The sequence below is a fragment of the Aegilops tauschii genome, chromosome 2 (assembly GCF_002575655.3).
Source record: "Aegilops tauschii subsp. strangulata cultivar AL8/78 chromosome 2, Aet v6.0, whole genome shotgun sequence".
NCBI lineage: Eukaryota > Viridiplantae > Streptophyta > Magnoliopsida > Poales > Poaceae > Aegilops > Aegilops tauschii.
The window spans coordinates 185,417,510-185,433,695 of NC_053036.3; the positions used below are offsets into that span (position 1 = coordinate 185,417,510).

Here is a 16,186-nt window from a genome sequence, read left to right on the forward strand (position 1 = left end):
GCATTTTTTCCTCCACGGCGACACGGCGATCCTGCATCGTCTAACCACAAAACGCCGCCGCATCGAGAAGCAAAACGAGACCCTAAATGGTTGAAAAAAATATAGGAAATCCTCCCCGTGCTAAATGCATGTGTGGAGTACTGAGTCTGCTGCTCTTCTTTGGCACGTCGGCAGGACTACCCAAGCAAATGCCTTGTGCATGCCCACATGCACACCACAAGGTATTCCACTAGAGCACAAAAAGATCTAGAACTATGGCGGTGCGCCACTGTCTCGCCTTCCCTTTTTTGCCCGGCGTGTGTGAACGACGAGGCCGATCTCCACCATGAGCCCCGTGCTGCGCCGCGCTGTGCTGCACTGTGCGACGGCACTCGGGAGATAGGGACACGAGGAGCGCGCACGTTATGTTCCGTTTGTATCATGGCCCTCCCCCCATCCTGCCTGCCCGGGGCTCACGCCGTGGGACAATCCCAGCCGCGGCTCACCGGCCGGCAGATCGCTTTTGAACCAACCCGAAAGCAAAGCTACTGTACGTGCTTAGGCTCTCTGCTAATCAATATACTACTAGGGCGCACTAAACAAATCCACGACATCGGTCTCGCCATAACGCGCTCCCTCTCCCTCTCTCTGCTCGCCACCAGTGAGGTGGTAGTTGGTGGCTGGCTGGGCGCACCAGTAGGCAAAAGCAGCGAGCCAGGGGGAGGGAGGGAGGGCCTGCTGTGCTGTGTCCACGCCGATGGCGGCTTCTCGTCTCCTCTTCTCGCTCTGCAGCGCGCTGGCCGTGGCCGTGGCCGTGGCGGCGGCGGCGGCCACGGACACGCTGAAGCAGGGGGACTCGCTGACGGCGCCGGCGACGCTGGTGTCCTCGCCGTCGGGGGTGTTCGAGTTGGGCTTCCACGCGCCGGACCCCGCGCGCCCGGCCCGCCTCTACCTCTGCGTCTGGTACCGCGACACCCAGCCCAGGACCGTCGCCTGGGTGGCCAACCGCGCCAACGCGGCCGCGGCGGCCGCGCCGTCGCTCACGCTCACGGCCGGCGGCGAGCTCCGCGTGCTCGACGGCGCCGCCAAGGACGGCGCGCCCATGCTCTGGTCCTCCAACACCACCACGCGGGCCGCGCCGCGGGGCGGCTACCAGGCCGTCATCCAGGACTCCGGCTCCCTCCAGGTGCGCGACGTCGACGGCACCGTCATCTGGGACAGCTTCTGGCACCCGTCAGACACCATGCTCTCCGGGATGCGCATCAGCGTCAACGCCGAGGTCAGGGCGCAGGTCAGGGGCCCGCCGGAGCGGATGCTCTTCACGTCCTGGGCCAGCGAGACGGACCCCTCGCCGGGCCGGTTCGCGCTGGGGCTCGACCCGGCGAACCCCAGCCAAGCCTTCATCTGGAGAGATGGCAATGTTCCATTCTGGAGGTCAGCTTCTCCATGCCCCGCTCCCTGCCATCTTTTCCTTTCCTTGGACCAGTATAGTTTGCTTCAATATTTTTTGGCCAGATTTTAAATTATTATACTGTAGGAATGTTGTAGAGACTAGTACTATATTTTATTGGGGCATTAATGTGCTTAGCAATCAGGTGTTATCAACATGCTAGTTCTTCTAAAAAAGGATATTACTACTAGTAGTTAACCTGCTAGTTGTTCTGTACTAATTCTGTTCTTTTGCCATCTAGTACCTAGGAAATAAAGATTAGTCACAATGGGTAGTAACTTAGACCGGTAACATGCATATATCACTAGTCTATGTAACAACCTCCACAATGGGTAGTAACATATGTGTTGTGTCATGCATCACTTCATTTATTACGTTGTAGACTCATCTTTTCTTGATATGTGTGATGTTACAGCAACTTACTATATTACCACATGCCTCTCTTTCTTCATTAATTACATGTCACATCATCTATTTTGCCTAGATAAGTGTGATGTTATCATTTATGTTACTCCCACTGTGGGTAGTCTAAGGGGGTGTTTGGTTCAGAAGTCTTAGGACTTTTTCTAGTCCCAGGGACTAATCAAAAAAGACTCTCTAGTAGAGTCTTTTTCTAGTCCCTGTAGAAAAAGTCCCTCCCGTTTGGTTCCTAGAGACTTTTTAGGGACTTTTTCTAGTCTCTGGGACTAAAAAGTCCCTGAACCAAACACCCCCTAAGGAATCTGTCATCTCGTAAGTTTTTTGTTTTAATTTCCTTTTAGGAGGTCGTGTTTTAGTTGTTTTTTGTTTTAGTTGTTCCAGTCGGCACTAGGAAGCATCAGCTGTCGGCTTAGCTAGTCTGAATTGCAAATTGCGAGCATCTTCTTTTCGTGTGCGGTGTGCTACACAAACATCATTCACACTTCATTTTATGATGGTGCATCAAAAGGATCAGGTTCAAAAGGGGGAAACTGACTAGCCGCGTGAGGCTGTGTGGGGCGGTAGCTCTACTTGCAGTCCATCAGTAGGCAAATAGTCAGTCATGGTAGATTTGTAGGCCATCCCAGAATTCTAATCTCACTTTTTTCATCGATTAGTCTGCTTGCTCGCCATCTCTCGATAAGGATGGCCGATGGCATCTGGCAAAGTTATTTGTAAAGCTTCAAATCTTGCCTGCTAGAGGACCGTTCCTCTCCAAACCCTAGAAGAGGCGACCTCCGAGTGCACCACGCCGCAACCTCTCCTCCGTCAGTAGGTCGTCGCTCATCGCCTCGCTCCTCCTCCGCTGGCTCTGCCGGCGTCGGAGTGCGGGGAGGCCCCACTACCGGATGGATTCCCTGCCCTAACAACGATTGGCTGGCTCCGGCGATTGAGCAGCAGTGGCGCGCCCTCGGCCCATTCGGGAGTAACCTTTTTATTTTCCAGGGATGTCTATACTGCTGGTTTGGTTTATAGATCCGAGTGTTTTTCTGCAAAAAAAAAAAAAAACTTGTGTGCTAGAGTACCGTTTGGAACAAATCTCTGAAAGATGAACTTTATATCTTGTGTGCTTGTATTTATCCAATAGTGTTTGCGTAATGTTGTTGAAATGTGCTAACTTTCAGTTCATGATTTCAAATGAAGAAGAGTAGAATTCCGTATGTTCGTTAGTTAAGCTTCTGGGTGCTATTGTGCATGAATTCAACATGTAGTGCAGGAGTTCCTTAACTACCTAACGGAAAATTGCAGTTGCTTATTAGTAAGATTTCGAATTGAGGTCCATTGGTGTCCAGATCTGCATTTTTATCAGGTTGTCGCTAGACTGATTTCTGGCTGCAGCCTTTTCAACTTTCTGCCAGTTGCATTGGCACCCATTCGTATTATATCTGTGTTTTAGAGCTGATCAATCTCTAGTTGTAAGATGAAGGAGCCGTTTGGTTCTAGGCCTTGCCATACCACACTTTGCCACACATTTCTTGCCAAAGTTGCCTAAGGTTAGTTCAATAAAATGAAAGCCACAAGTTGGCAAGCCTAAGGGAATCTTGCCACACTTTTTGAGTGTATGTGATGTGGGGCCCTAGTGTGGCAAAAAGCATCTTGCCTAAGGTGAGGCTTGAACCAAACACCTTCTTAAGTTGGTCAAACTTGCCTAAGCTTAGGTGTGGCAAACTAAGTCAACCTTAGTCACAAACCAAAGAGCCCCGAAGTATTGGAATATAATTAAGATGTCCACCATTTTCTTACTGGACAGACTTTTTGGGAGAGGGTTGGTTTATGAAGTTCAACCAGGCTCTAGCTGGTTTTATAATGTTGTTTTAGCTGTGAGTTGCAACTTGCAGCCCATATTTGCACATGTGCTATTCTTCTACCTCTATATATTGGCGATTCTTAACTAAGTCTACCTGCTATATTGTGGAATGGGGCCAGCGCAATCTAATCATAATCCTCGACAAACCCATTAAGTCTACACTGACATTTATGAAGTTGGTCAATCCATCTTTTGACAAATCTGAAACATATACACAGTACACTTTAAAGTTCATTTGCATTTGAAATGTGATTTCAGCCTTCTTGTTCCTGTAATTACCAACCAATTCACTTGTGCTTGTTTCATACGAAAAAACCTGTTCTGGGCTTCACTATCTCGAGATAACTGAAGAGAGTTCGGTGTCCAACACCCACACGCACCTCCCAAAGGCAAATAGAAATGAAAAGGCAGTAGCTTCCACAGAAGAGAAGTCCCCACCTAGGAAAGCAAGTAATCCAAGTTTCACAAACTAAAGATGGCAAGCAATTGAAATTCCACAAGTATATACTGAGAATGCGACCACAAATTCCTAGGGACAACCTCAAAAAGAGTAAGATATTTTCAGTCTCTCACAATCCCCTTGAAACTTTTGAACCCTCAGATCCCATATATAGTGTTAAAGAATATCCTAAATTTTGATCCACTGTGCACATAATTTTTTCTACCTTGTTTTGGATGAGATTTGTCTCCTTGGGTTGGGTTCTCCATGACCATTTCTTATAGGTTTATATGGCCCCCAACCTTGAAAGTAGTATGCATTACATGATTAGAATTACTATGCAAATTCAATAGTCACACCTCTCCAAGTCCTCATAGGACTCGATCGTAAATAGGAGTATCCTTTCTCAACATAAACTGTAAAAATTATTGAACGGCTTAGTTCAAGATATTATAACTTGTATGTAATCCTTTACAGGTCAGGCCAATGGACTGGGCTAAATTTTGTAGGAATTCCATATAGGCCACTGTACGTGTATGGGTACAAACAAGGAAATGATCCAATCCTGGGAATGTACTTCACTTACACTGCAACAAATACATCTCTGCAGAGGTTTGTTGTTGCGCCAGATGGCAGAGACGTCTGCTACATGGTTAAGAAGTCTACACAGGAGTGGGAAACTGTGTGGGTGCAACCGTCAAATGAGTGCGAGCGTTATGGTGCATGTGGTTCAAATGCGATATGTACGGTGGTGCAAGATACGAAGGCAAAATGTACCTGCCTGAAAGGTATGTCTTTGACTCTTGGTGCAATTTCTTTACAAAATCGGGTTCCGCTCTTACTAGCTTCCAGTAAAAGATGAACTGTCTTGTTCCTTACATAATTGGGTGAACTTCCTCCCTTGTTACCGGCACAACTGACTATAAGTCGCAGTTAGGACCCTAAAATAGGAAGCATGGACGTTGTCACTACTTATTTTGACATCTCAAGCCCTTTCATACATGTTTACAGAAGTATATGCTTCACAAATTAGTCACCTTTTTTCCTTTCTTTCCCTTTTTCCTTCAATAGGTTTTAAGCCAAAGTTAGCAGATGAGTGGAATGCAGGAAATCGGAGCCAGGGTTGTGTTAGAAACCCACCTTTGGACTGTCAGGTGAACAAAACTGGAGATGGATTTCTCTCTATCCCGAATGTCAAGTGGCCAGATTTTTCATACTGGGTATCTGGTGTGACCGATGAGTATGGGTGCATGAATACCTGCCAGCAAAACTGCTCATGTGGTGCCTATGTCTACATGACTCAATTGACGGGGTGTCTACATTGGGGTAGTGAACTGATGGATGTTTACCAGTTTCAGGCTGGGGGTTATGCCCTAAACCTCAAGCTTCCTGCTTCTGAGTTAGGTAAGAGATGAAGATTATCTAAAGAATAAAGTTTATATATGCAGTTACGCACGCTACCATATTTTCTCACCTTTGACTTACCATGTTTATGTTGGGTTATGCTGTTCCTTCATCAGCAGGTTCACATATCGCAGTTTGGAAAATAGCCACAATAGCGTCTGCCGTGGTGCTATTTGTTTTGTTAGCTTGTCTCTTTTTATGGTGGAAGCGTGGCAGAAATATCAAAGGTGAGGTTCCTTGGATTTGGCTCAATGATTATAGTCTAACGAAAGCTCACCTGATTCTTCTGTTGTCCTCCGTAGTTGTCTGCACAAGACTGCATTCTCTTGTGGTGCTAATCAGTATAGTCAAGTGTACCTAACTAGTTCCACGAATTCATTACAGATCATAAATAGGAAAAAAATAATCAGTTTTTACCCCTCAACTCTTGTAATGGTAAAAACTCAGGTCAACCAATAAGTAGGGGGAGGTAGAAAAGGGAGACCTGAAACCAATGTGGTAGAAGCTTGAGAACTATTTTTTGCCTTGATTAGCAATGTAAGCCAAATCAAGAATCAATCATGATTTGATCGTGATCAAATCAGCCGATCAGGATCTGTACAAATCAGTACAGATTATTTGCTTCTACCTAGATACTAACCAATTATTAACAGTAGACATGTAGGGGTGATCACGGTTCATATAGCACCTTGTTGTGCCAAAACCACTGGCCACATTTGACTGGTCTAAGAGGGTAATTTGTCCAAATTAGCAGGCAATGGTGTCATCTGTAATTTGTTTGGCTTTAGAATCAAAGATGAAATCTAGAAATTTATAGGCGTTGCGGGGTAAAAAGGACTTGTGCCTTGGGAGAAACCATGCTGCCAAGCTGTTGTGAAGACTGCTAAAATGGATCTAGCTGTGAACTGTTAGCTGTAGTAATTAGTCTCAGTTTCTAATATAAATGGACTCTTGGAGGCAAGTATAGTGCTAACTGGTATTCTGGGGCAGATGCAGTGCACAGAAGTTGGAGGAGGTCAAGACGTTCATCTACCAGATCTCAGCAAAGTGCTGGCATGCTGGATATCTCAAATTCGATTCCTTTCGACGATGAAACGGAGGACGGAAAAAGTCATGAACTCAAAGTACTCTCCCTGGACCGCATTAAAGCTGCTACTGGTAGTTTCAGTGAATCCAACAAGCTTGGGGAAGGTGGATTTGGCCCGGTTTATATGGTACGAGTGATATTATCATGAATCTATGTATTATACTTGTTTTTTTGTGGGCTAGTATTACACTGTACTTGGCTTGATGCAAGTTAATACCATGAATCACTTCAGGGAACATTACCTGGTGGAGAAGAAGTAGCTGTGAAGAGGCTTTGTAAGAACTCAGGTCAAGGCCATGAGGAGTTCAAGAATGAGGTCATACTGATTGCAAAGTTGCAGCACCGGAATCTTGTCAGACTATTAGCTTGCTGTATACAGGGAGAAGAGAAGATCTTGGTTTATGAGTACATGCCTAACAAGAGCCTCGACGCATTTATCTTTAGTACGTACCATTTCCATTCATCCTCATTCCTCTAGATGGACAAATGTACTGATTGGATTGTAATTACTGTGGGCGAACAGATCCTGAAAAGCGAGGTCTCCTAGACTGGAGGACAAGGTTTGATATCATCGAAGGTATTGCTCGAGGACTGCTATATCTCCACCGGGACTCAAGGCTACGTATTGTTCATCGTGATCTCAAGGCCAGCAACATTCTCCTAGACACAGACATGAACCCCAAAATATCAGATTTCGGAATGGCAAGGATTTTTGGAGGGGATGAAAACCAGTTCAACACGAACCGTGTTGTTGGGACATTGTACGTGCATTTCAGATAGATCTTATGATGACTGGAATATTACCACTGCAGTACATTAAATTGGATTTTGTTTTTGCAGCGGCTACATGTCTCCTGAGTATGCCATGGAAGGCATTTTCTCCGTCAAGTCCGATGTCTATAGCTTTGGAGTTCTGATCTTGGAGATCATCACAGGGAAGAGGGCTGTCAGCTTTCATGGCCAGCAGGAGTCCCTAAACATCGCGGGATATGTAAGCGCACGCGTATCCCATATGCCACACCCATCCTGACATTTCATTTATCTGTTTCCTCATGGCTTGAGTTTGCAACCATTTTCCAGGCATGGCAACAATGGAACGAAGACAAGGGCGAGGAAATGATCGATCCGTTGATAAAACCGTCGTGCTCGATTCGACAGGTCCTGAGGTGCATCCACATTGCATTGCTATGCGTGCAAGATCATGCCCAAGAGCGTCCGGACGTGCCGGCGGTCATCCTGATGTTGAGCAGCGACAGCTCCAGCCTTCCCATGCCGAGGGCGCCCACCCTGATGCTCCGTGGCCGTGCTCTTGAGTCGAGCAAATCAAGCGAGAACGAGAGGAGCCACTCCATTGGCACCGTATCAATGACACAGTTGCATGGAAGATAGCATGGCAGGGGCAGTATATACTGAAGATATCATGTCTTTCTTTTTCTCCAAATGTTATGTTGCAATGCTGGTGTTTTCTGTAGATTAGGATCTGGGCAGTTTGAGGAAGCCCAATGTGTACGAAAGAAGATATTCATTTATGTCATCTGTAAAGTCGGAATGAAGGTCCATTCTCAAGTTTAGTTACGGCTAGCTACGAGCATGACTACGACAGAAAGCGACCCAGATCTCTAACTTGACGGCGATGGCTCGGCTGCACTCGTGTATATGATCTACATTTCCTTGTCTGGACATGGAATATACGTGAACCTCCATATAAACGCATCAGTTCTTTATTTAGGCTTGATTGAAGTTTGTTGCCTGCTCACGTTGTCGACACTCTATCGGGATCCTTTTTCTTTTTCTTTTGAAGCCGAGGCAAGAACTTTGCCTTTTTTTCGTCAGTTATTAAGAAGACGCCCTAGTTTATCTGCAGAGAACTTACCCTAATGTTTGTATTTTAGCACGGTTCAGAGGTAAAATGCTAACGTGGCACATCAATTAAAGAAGAGAGAGGGGTGTTGTATTTTACTCCCTCGGTTCCTAAATTTTTTTTTTAGATATTTCAATAAGAGACTGCATACGAAGCAAAATGAGTAAATCTACACTCTAAAATATGTCTATATTCATTCAAAAGTCATGTATTTAGAAACGGAGGGAGTATTAGAGATAAGGGTCTTAGAGCATCAGCAACCGGTCTCGACTAATTATTTTTTAACAAATGGTGAATTTTATTGACTTAAAATGAAGCATCAAGAGAATACAAACACAATAAGCACACACACGGCCTCTGTATAATTAAGATGCACACAACCAACACTAACGCGCACACACAAAAGAAGAAAAAAAGAACACGCCGACAAAGAGCAAAGTCATATAAAAACCAAGCTATGCCTAAGCGAGAAAAAATAATCTCTGAAAGATCAAAGCAACGGTCGATAAACTACAACAACGACCATATCCGCACCAATCATCTCTTGACACTACAAGGACAACGAGAAGATTTGTAAGTGCATCTAGTGCCACCCCTAGTTGGTTTTGGAGTATTGACGACAAACTTGGTTGAGGGACTAATGTGTTTGTGAGAATTGCAGGATAACACAGGTAGTAGTCCCTCATTGATTCGGTTTACCTACCAGAGATGACCCCTAAAAATGTGTGAAGACATTGAAGACAATGGTGGTATGTGAAGATATTCACAACGAAGATTATGACTCGAGAAGACATTCACGTGAAGACTATGGAGTGCGAAGACATAGTTGCTTCGTAGTTTCCTTTTCTTCTTTGTTGAATCATAGGAACCACCGCACTGTTAAGTGGGGTCCAAGTGAACAAAGTCAGAATGACTGATGTGATGCTCAACCAAATCTTATGTCTTCGAGTGAAGACAATGAGAGCAAATCTTATCCAGAGTTGGATGAGTCAGCTTTACTTGTAGCCCAGGTCAAGCTGCCGCGTGTGTTTGAAATTTGACCGTTGGACATGTGTCAGTTCCTTAGTGACCCAGGGTCATTTTGGACAAATCAGGTCGGGTTGCCTCCTGGCTATAAATAGCCCACCCCCTACGCCATAAATTGATGGCTACTCAGAGTTAGTGCACGACTTTTGTCGTTTGAGAGCAACCCACCTCCGAAGCATTTGAGAGAGATCCTTGCGAGGACAAAGCACAAAACACCCAGAGCCAAAGAGTGTTAGGCATCACTGAAATCTTTCTGTCCGCGTGACCTGAAGACTTGTTACACTTGAGGACTGTGAATCCTCCAGCCGGTTAGGCGCCGCGTTCTGAGCATCCAAGAGTCATTGTGGATCGCCGGTGAACGAAGTCTGTGAAGGTTTGAAAGTCTACCTTGAAGGCTTGTCCAGTGTAGTCTACCTTTCGCTGCATATCAATAGGCTCATATCTACTGTTTGTCTTTAAAGCCCCCGTGTTTTGAGGACTTTCGTAAAAATCGCCTATTCACCCCCCTCTAGTCGATAACTAGCACTTTCAATTGGTATCAGAGCAAGGTGCTCCCTTGTTCTATGTGATTCGGTTTAACCACCTGGAGTTTTAGCTATGTCGACTGCAGGGATAATTAAAGTCTCCGCTGCGTGCCCTGTCTTCGATGGCACTGATTACCCCTACTGGAAGAATAAGATGCATATGCATCTTGAAGCCATTGATGTCGACCACTGGTATGTCGTCAAGAACGGCGTTCCCAAGGCCGGTGAAGGTGTCACCCTGCTGATGTCAAGACGTTCATTCAACTGGATTCTACCGTCAAGAACATCATCTGTGGTCATCTGACCAAAGGACAGTATGGCCGTGTGAGTGCTCTGAAAACTGCGAAGCTAGTCTGGGACTGGCTTTCAAAGGTCAACAAAGGCGTCTCAACCCAGAGAGACTCAAGGATCAGTGTTCTTTGCAACCTCTTCAATCGTTTCAAGAGAAATGATAATGAGAATGTCCAGCTCACATTTGACCGCCTCACTGATATCACAAATGAGCTTCATGCACTCGGCGCCACTGAGATCACCAAGCATGAAATCGTCAAGACACTCTTGAGATCGCTCGACAGCTCATTTGACACCCTGGCCCTGATGATTCAAGAACGCCCTGACTTCAAGACTCTCGATCCATCTGACATACTTGAGAGGCTCAACACACATGAGTTCCAGTTATCTGAGAAAAGAGATATCTATGGTCCCAACTATGGCCGAACTCGCGCTTTGAAGGCAAAGGCTGTTTCCTCATCTGAAGAAGAATCTGACTGCAGTTCTGGGGATCCTGAAGACATTGGAAAGGAGCTTGTTATGCTTGTGAAGAAGTTTCAGAAGTTCACTAAGAAGAAAGGCTTCAGAAAGTCTTCAAGATCCAGCTCAAGAAATGATGAAGCTTCTGCTCATGACCACAAGAAGAGAACATGCCACAAGTGCAAGAAACATGGTCACTACATCTCTGAGTGTCCGCAGTGGGATAATGAGAACAAGAAGAAGAAGAAGAAGAAGAAGAAGAGCAAGGAATATGATTCTGATGACAAGAAGAAGAAGAAATCCTCAAAATCTTCTTCCAAGTCTTCGTCGAAGTCTTCATCACACAAGAAGAGCTCATCAAGCAAGGCTCGTGCATTTGTTGGCAAGGAGATGGATTCAAAGGAGGAGTCTGCTTCTGAGGAGGCGGAGGTGGAGTCTGAGGAGGAGTCCGATTCAGGCGTGGCAAGCCTGGCTCTAGCTTCAGCATATGTCACCAAGTCCATCTTCAACACTGAAGACAATGGCCTCGTCACCAACACTGATGCTGAGGATAAGGATGACTCTGCTCCCACCTACTACTTCATGGCACGCGATGCCAAGGTAAACTCACGCGATGCTTACTTTCAAATATCAAGTGAAGATGACTCTGATCGTGAATCCAAACCTAGCTACAAAACACTTGCTAATATTGCAACTGAACAACAGAAAGCTATGGAACATATTCAAAAATTGCTAGACAAAAGCGATGACCTGTTGGACGCGAAAATGACCCGATCTCAGTCCTTAATTGAAGACATAAAAAATCTTCATGTTAAGTACGAGGAACTTGAAAGTCGTCATGAAACGCTCTCAACAACTCATGAAAAGCTTTCCTACGATTATCTTCAAAGGAAGCAAGAACTTGAGAAATTGAGAACGGCTCATGAAGATCATCAAAAGGAGAACGAGTCACTTTGCGCTCAACAGATCAGCCCCTCTCAGGAAGGATTTGAACCACCATGTCTAAAATGCCTTGAGCGTGATAACGCTACCTCTGTTGCTGAATGTTCTACTGCTACTACTGTTGCAATATCTTCAACTGCTGATGTGGTAACTAACCCCTCTACTGAGGATACCACTGCTATTGCTGATGAGAATGCCAGGTTGAAGACATTGCTTGAGACAGGAATGTACAAAATTCTCAAAGGCATCAGACACTATGTGATGTCCTCAAGAAACAGATTCTAAACCGAAACCCTAGGAAAGAGGGTGTTGGGTTCGAGAGGAAAATGAATGTTGATAGTTTTTACTAGAAGCCTGAGCAGTACCCCAAAATCACATGGGTTGCTGCAAAGGAACCTTCAGTGGATCCGTCCACTCTATCTGGCTTCACTTGTGCTAACCCGATTATCATTGATGAATCCTTTGATGCAAACTATAAACTGTTTAAGAATCAGAATGGTGAAGTGTTTGCCAGGTATATTAGTACTAACTGCAAGAATGGGCCACCTATGAAGAAGATCTTGGTGCCCAAAAGTTGTCTTGAGAATCTTCCTGTGAATGTCATCATGACACCACCTGGGAAGAAGACAAACCCCAGACCAAAGGCTTCATATGGTCCAAAGGCTTCATACAGACAGAGGACTCAATAGAGTCACCCTAACGCCAATGTTTTGCAGGGAAATCATACTCAGACCTATGAATATGAGCGTGTTTCCTCAAACCGCTATGTTCATAAAACTAAGAACTTTTCTGCTTATTCATATGAGTATTATTCACCTCCTGCAAGGCTATTTGCTAGGGCTCCAAAGCCGAAGTTCTCAGATGCTGCACTTAGACTCTATACTCTAAGCCACCCCTGAAGATGTGGGTGGCTAAGAAAAATTAACTCTCTTTTGCAGGGAAAGGTTTCCAGCCGGAAATCAAAGGCGTCTGATGCTATCGCTGGGGACCTAAAACAACTTGTGGGACGCAAGATAAAATGTCCAAATGGTCTTACTATGTATTTCGTTCCTGAGTTCCTTGATGATCACCCTGTTTATCCTAACCAAGATCTGAACTTTCATAATCCACTCGTTCGTCAAATGTTTATGCTTCACAATACCCTTGGTGAAGCCTATCCCCCTAACTGCACTGTAGGGTATGACACCAAAGACTTCAGAATGGATTATGGACAGTGGATGCACTAACCACATGACTGGTGATCGAAGTCTTCTGATGGATTCAACACTACGTACATCTGACAAGAGTCACATTACATTTGCTGACACTGGTAAAAGCAAGGTATTTGGTCTAGGTAGAGTTGCAATCTCAAAGGATCAGCACCTGGACAAAGTGATGCTTATTGAATCCCTTGGTTTCAACTTAATGTCCGTCTCAATGCTTTGTGATCTGAACATGATTGTGATACTTGGAAAATATCGTTGCCTTGTGCTAATGGAATCTGACAAATCTCTAGTCTTTGAAGGGTATCAAAAAGATGATCTGTACATGGTAGATTTCTCAGCAGGACCACAGTTGGCCGTATGTCTTCTAGCAAAAGCTTCAGAATGCTGGCTCTGGCATCGGAGGCTAGGGCATGCTGGCATGAGGAACTTGTACCCTCTCGCGAAGAAGAAACACGTCGTTGGCATCGAGGGCATCAAGTTCAAGAAGGATCATCTGTGTGGTGCCCGCGAAGCTGGAAAGATGACAAGGTCTAAGCATCCCTCGAAGACAATCATGATAACATCAAGTCCCTTCGAGCTACTACACATGGACTTATTTGGCCCTACTCACTACTCTACTCTTACTACCACTGCTTGCCTCTATGTCTTCGTCATTGTTGATGATTATTCAAGATATACATGGGTGCATATAATCCTCTACAAGAATGAAGTGCAGGATGTCTTCAGACGATTCGCTAATCGTGCCATGACGAACTATGGCATTAAGATCAAGCACATCAGAAGTGACAACGGCACAGAATTCAAGAACACCGGCCTCGACACTTATCTTGATACATTGGGCATCACTCATGAGTTTTCTGCTCCATACACACCTCAGCAGAATGGCATCGTTGAGCGCAAGAACAGAACACTCATTGAGATGGCCCGGACGATGCTTGATGAGTACAAGACTCCAAGGAAGTTCTGGCCTGAAGCTATTGATACTGCATGCCACGTCATCAACCGTGTTTATCTTCACAAGCTTCTAAAGAAGACATCCTATGAGCTCCTAACTGGTAAGAAGCCAAATGTCAGTTACTTCAGAGTATTTGGTGCTAGGTGCTGGATCAAGGATCCACATCACACTTCAAAATTTGCACCGAAAGGACATGAAGGTTTTATGCTTGGCTACGGAAAGGATTCGCACTCCTACAGAGTCTTCAACCTCTTTCACTATAAAGTGGTTGAAACTGTGGATGTGCGGTTCGATGAAACTAACAGCTCGCAAAGAGAGCACCTGCCCAATGCGCTAGATGAAGTCTCACCAAGTGAATCGATCAAGCTTATGGGTACTGGAAAAATCATACCTTCAGAGGCACAGACCGAAGAAGAAATCATCATTGCACCAAGTCAACCTGAAGACAATGCTCAGCCTGAAGCCAATGCTGAAAATGAAGACAATGACCAGCAAGGCAAAATCTTCGTCCAGTTCATCCTCGTGTTGCAAATGAAGTACATATTGAGAAGATAATTGATAGCATCAATGCACCTGGTCCACTCACTCGTTCAAGAGCAACACAACTAGCAAATTTCTGTGGGCACTTTGCATTTGTCTCTATATCTGAACCCAAGAAAGTTGTTGAAGCCTTCATGGAACCTGAATGGATTCAAGCTATGCAAGAAAAGCTTCAACAGTTCGAGCTGAACAATGTGTGGGAATTGGTCAAGCGTCCTGATCCTCACAAGCACAATATCATAGGAACCAAATGGATCTATCGCAACAAACAAGATGAGCATGGTCAAGTCGTCAGAAACAAGGCTCGTCTCATTGCCCAAGGTTACACTCAAGTTGAAGGGATTGACTTCGATGAAACCTTTGCTCCAGTGGCTAGGCTTGAAGCCATTCGCATACTGCTAGCCTATTCCAACCATCACAATATCCTTCTGTACCAAATGGATGTGAAGAGTGCCTTTCTCAATGGCAAGATTGAAGAGGAAGTGTATGTTGCCCAGCCACCTGGTTTTGAAGATCCAAAACATCCTGATATGGTATACAAACTCAACAAGGCACTATATGGCCTCAAACAAGCTCCTCGCCACACTCAAAGACTTCCTGAAGAGCAAAGGCTTCAAACCTGGTTCTCTAGATTCTACACTCTTCACGAAGACATATAATGGAGAACTGTTTGTGTGCCAAATCTATGTGGATGACATTATCTTCGGCTGCACTAACAAGAGATACAGTGATGAGTTTGGACACATGATGCAAGAGCAATATCAGATGTCCATGATGGGTGAACTAAAATTCTTCCTCGGTCTTCAAATTCGCCAGTAAAGCAACGACATCTTCATGTCACAAGAGAAATACCTCAAAGATTGCCTGAAGAAGTTTGGAATGCAAGACTGCAAAGGATACACGACGCCAATGCCAACCAAAAGTCATCTGGGTCCCGACGACAATGGTAAATAGTTCGATCAAAAGGTATACCGCTCCATGATTGGGTCTTTACTCTATTTATGTGCATCTAGGCCAGATATCATGCTTAGCGTGTGTATGTGTGCCCGATTCCAAGCGGCACCAAAGGAATCGCATCACTTAGCAGTGAAGCGAATTCTTTGATATTTGGCTTACACCCCAACACTAGGATTATGGTATCCAAAGGGCTCAGAGTTTGATCTAGTTGGATTCTCAGATGCTGATTATGCTGGTGCCAAGGTTGATCGCAAGTCCACATCAGGCACATGTCACTTTCTTGGATGATCTCTTGTCTGTTGGTCTTCAAAGAAGCAGAACTGTGTATCCCTCTCCACTACTGAATCTGAATACATTGCTGCTGGATCTTATTGTGCTCAGCTTCTATGGATGAAGCAAACCCTCAAGGACTATGGTATCCACCTAAAGCAAGTGCCACTCTACTGCGATAATGAAAGCGCCATCAAGATTGCCAATAACCCATTTCAGCACTCAAAGACAAAGCATATTGAAATCCGTCATCACTTTCTCAGAGATCATGTCATGAAGGAAGATATTGATATCATTCACGTCAACACTGAAGAGCAATTGGCAGATATCTTCACAAAGCCCTTGGATGAGAAAAGGTTTTGCAAGTTGTGGTGTGAGCTAAATATCTTAGAATCCTCAAATGTCCTGTAATTGGACACACATCCTAACGCTTATGCATGTTGATGACTTAGATGTGCAACACATGAAGTAACGTATATCTTCAAACAATGAAGACATACACTCTATGTGTGAATACATTGATGCGGAATT

General features: G+C 44.9%; 1 protein-coding gene across 4 annotated transcripts; it reads left to right on the top strand.

Moving 5' to 3' along the window:
- Positions 1-439: 439 nt before the first annotated feature.
- Positions 440-8,349, top strand: LOC109741109 (G-type lectin S-receptor-like serine/threonine-protein kinase B120). Of its 4 annotated transcripts, none has more exons than XM_020300182.4 (9): positions 440-1,413; positions 4,612-4,922; positions 5,206-5,538; positions 5,655-5,765; positions 6,529-6,752; positions 6,858-7,068; positions 7,149-7,386; positions 7,466-7,616; positions 7,706-8,349. In XM_020300182.4, exons 1-9 carry the CDS (start codon positions 737-739, stop codon positions 8,012-8,014), a joined length of 2,565 nt encoding a protein of 854 aa, XP_020155771.1. In that variant the 5' UTR covers positions 440-736; the 3' UTR covers positions 8,015-8,349. The 4 variants fall into 4 exon arrangements, with proteins under 4 accessions (XP_020155771.1, XP_020155773.1, XP_020155772.1 ...); XM_020300184.4 differs by having other exon boundaries at positions 559-1,413; positions 6,535-6,752; XM_020300183.4 differs by having other exon boundaries at positions 559-1,413; positions 5,658-5,765.
- The last annotated feature ends 7,837 nt before the right edge of the window (positions 8,350-16,186 follow it).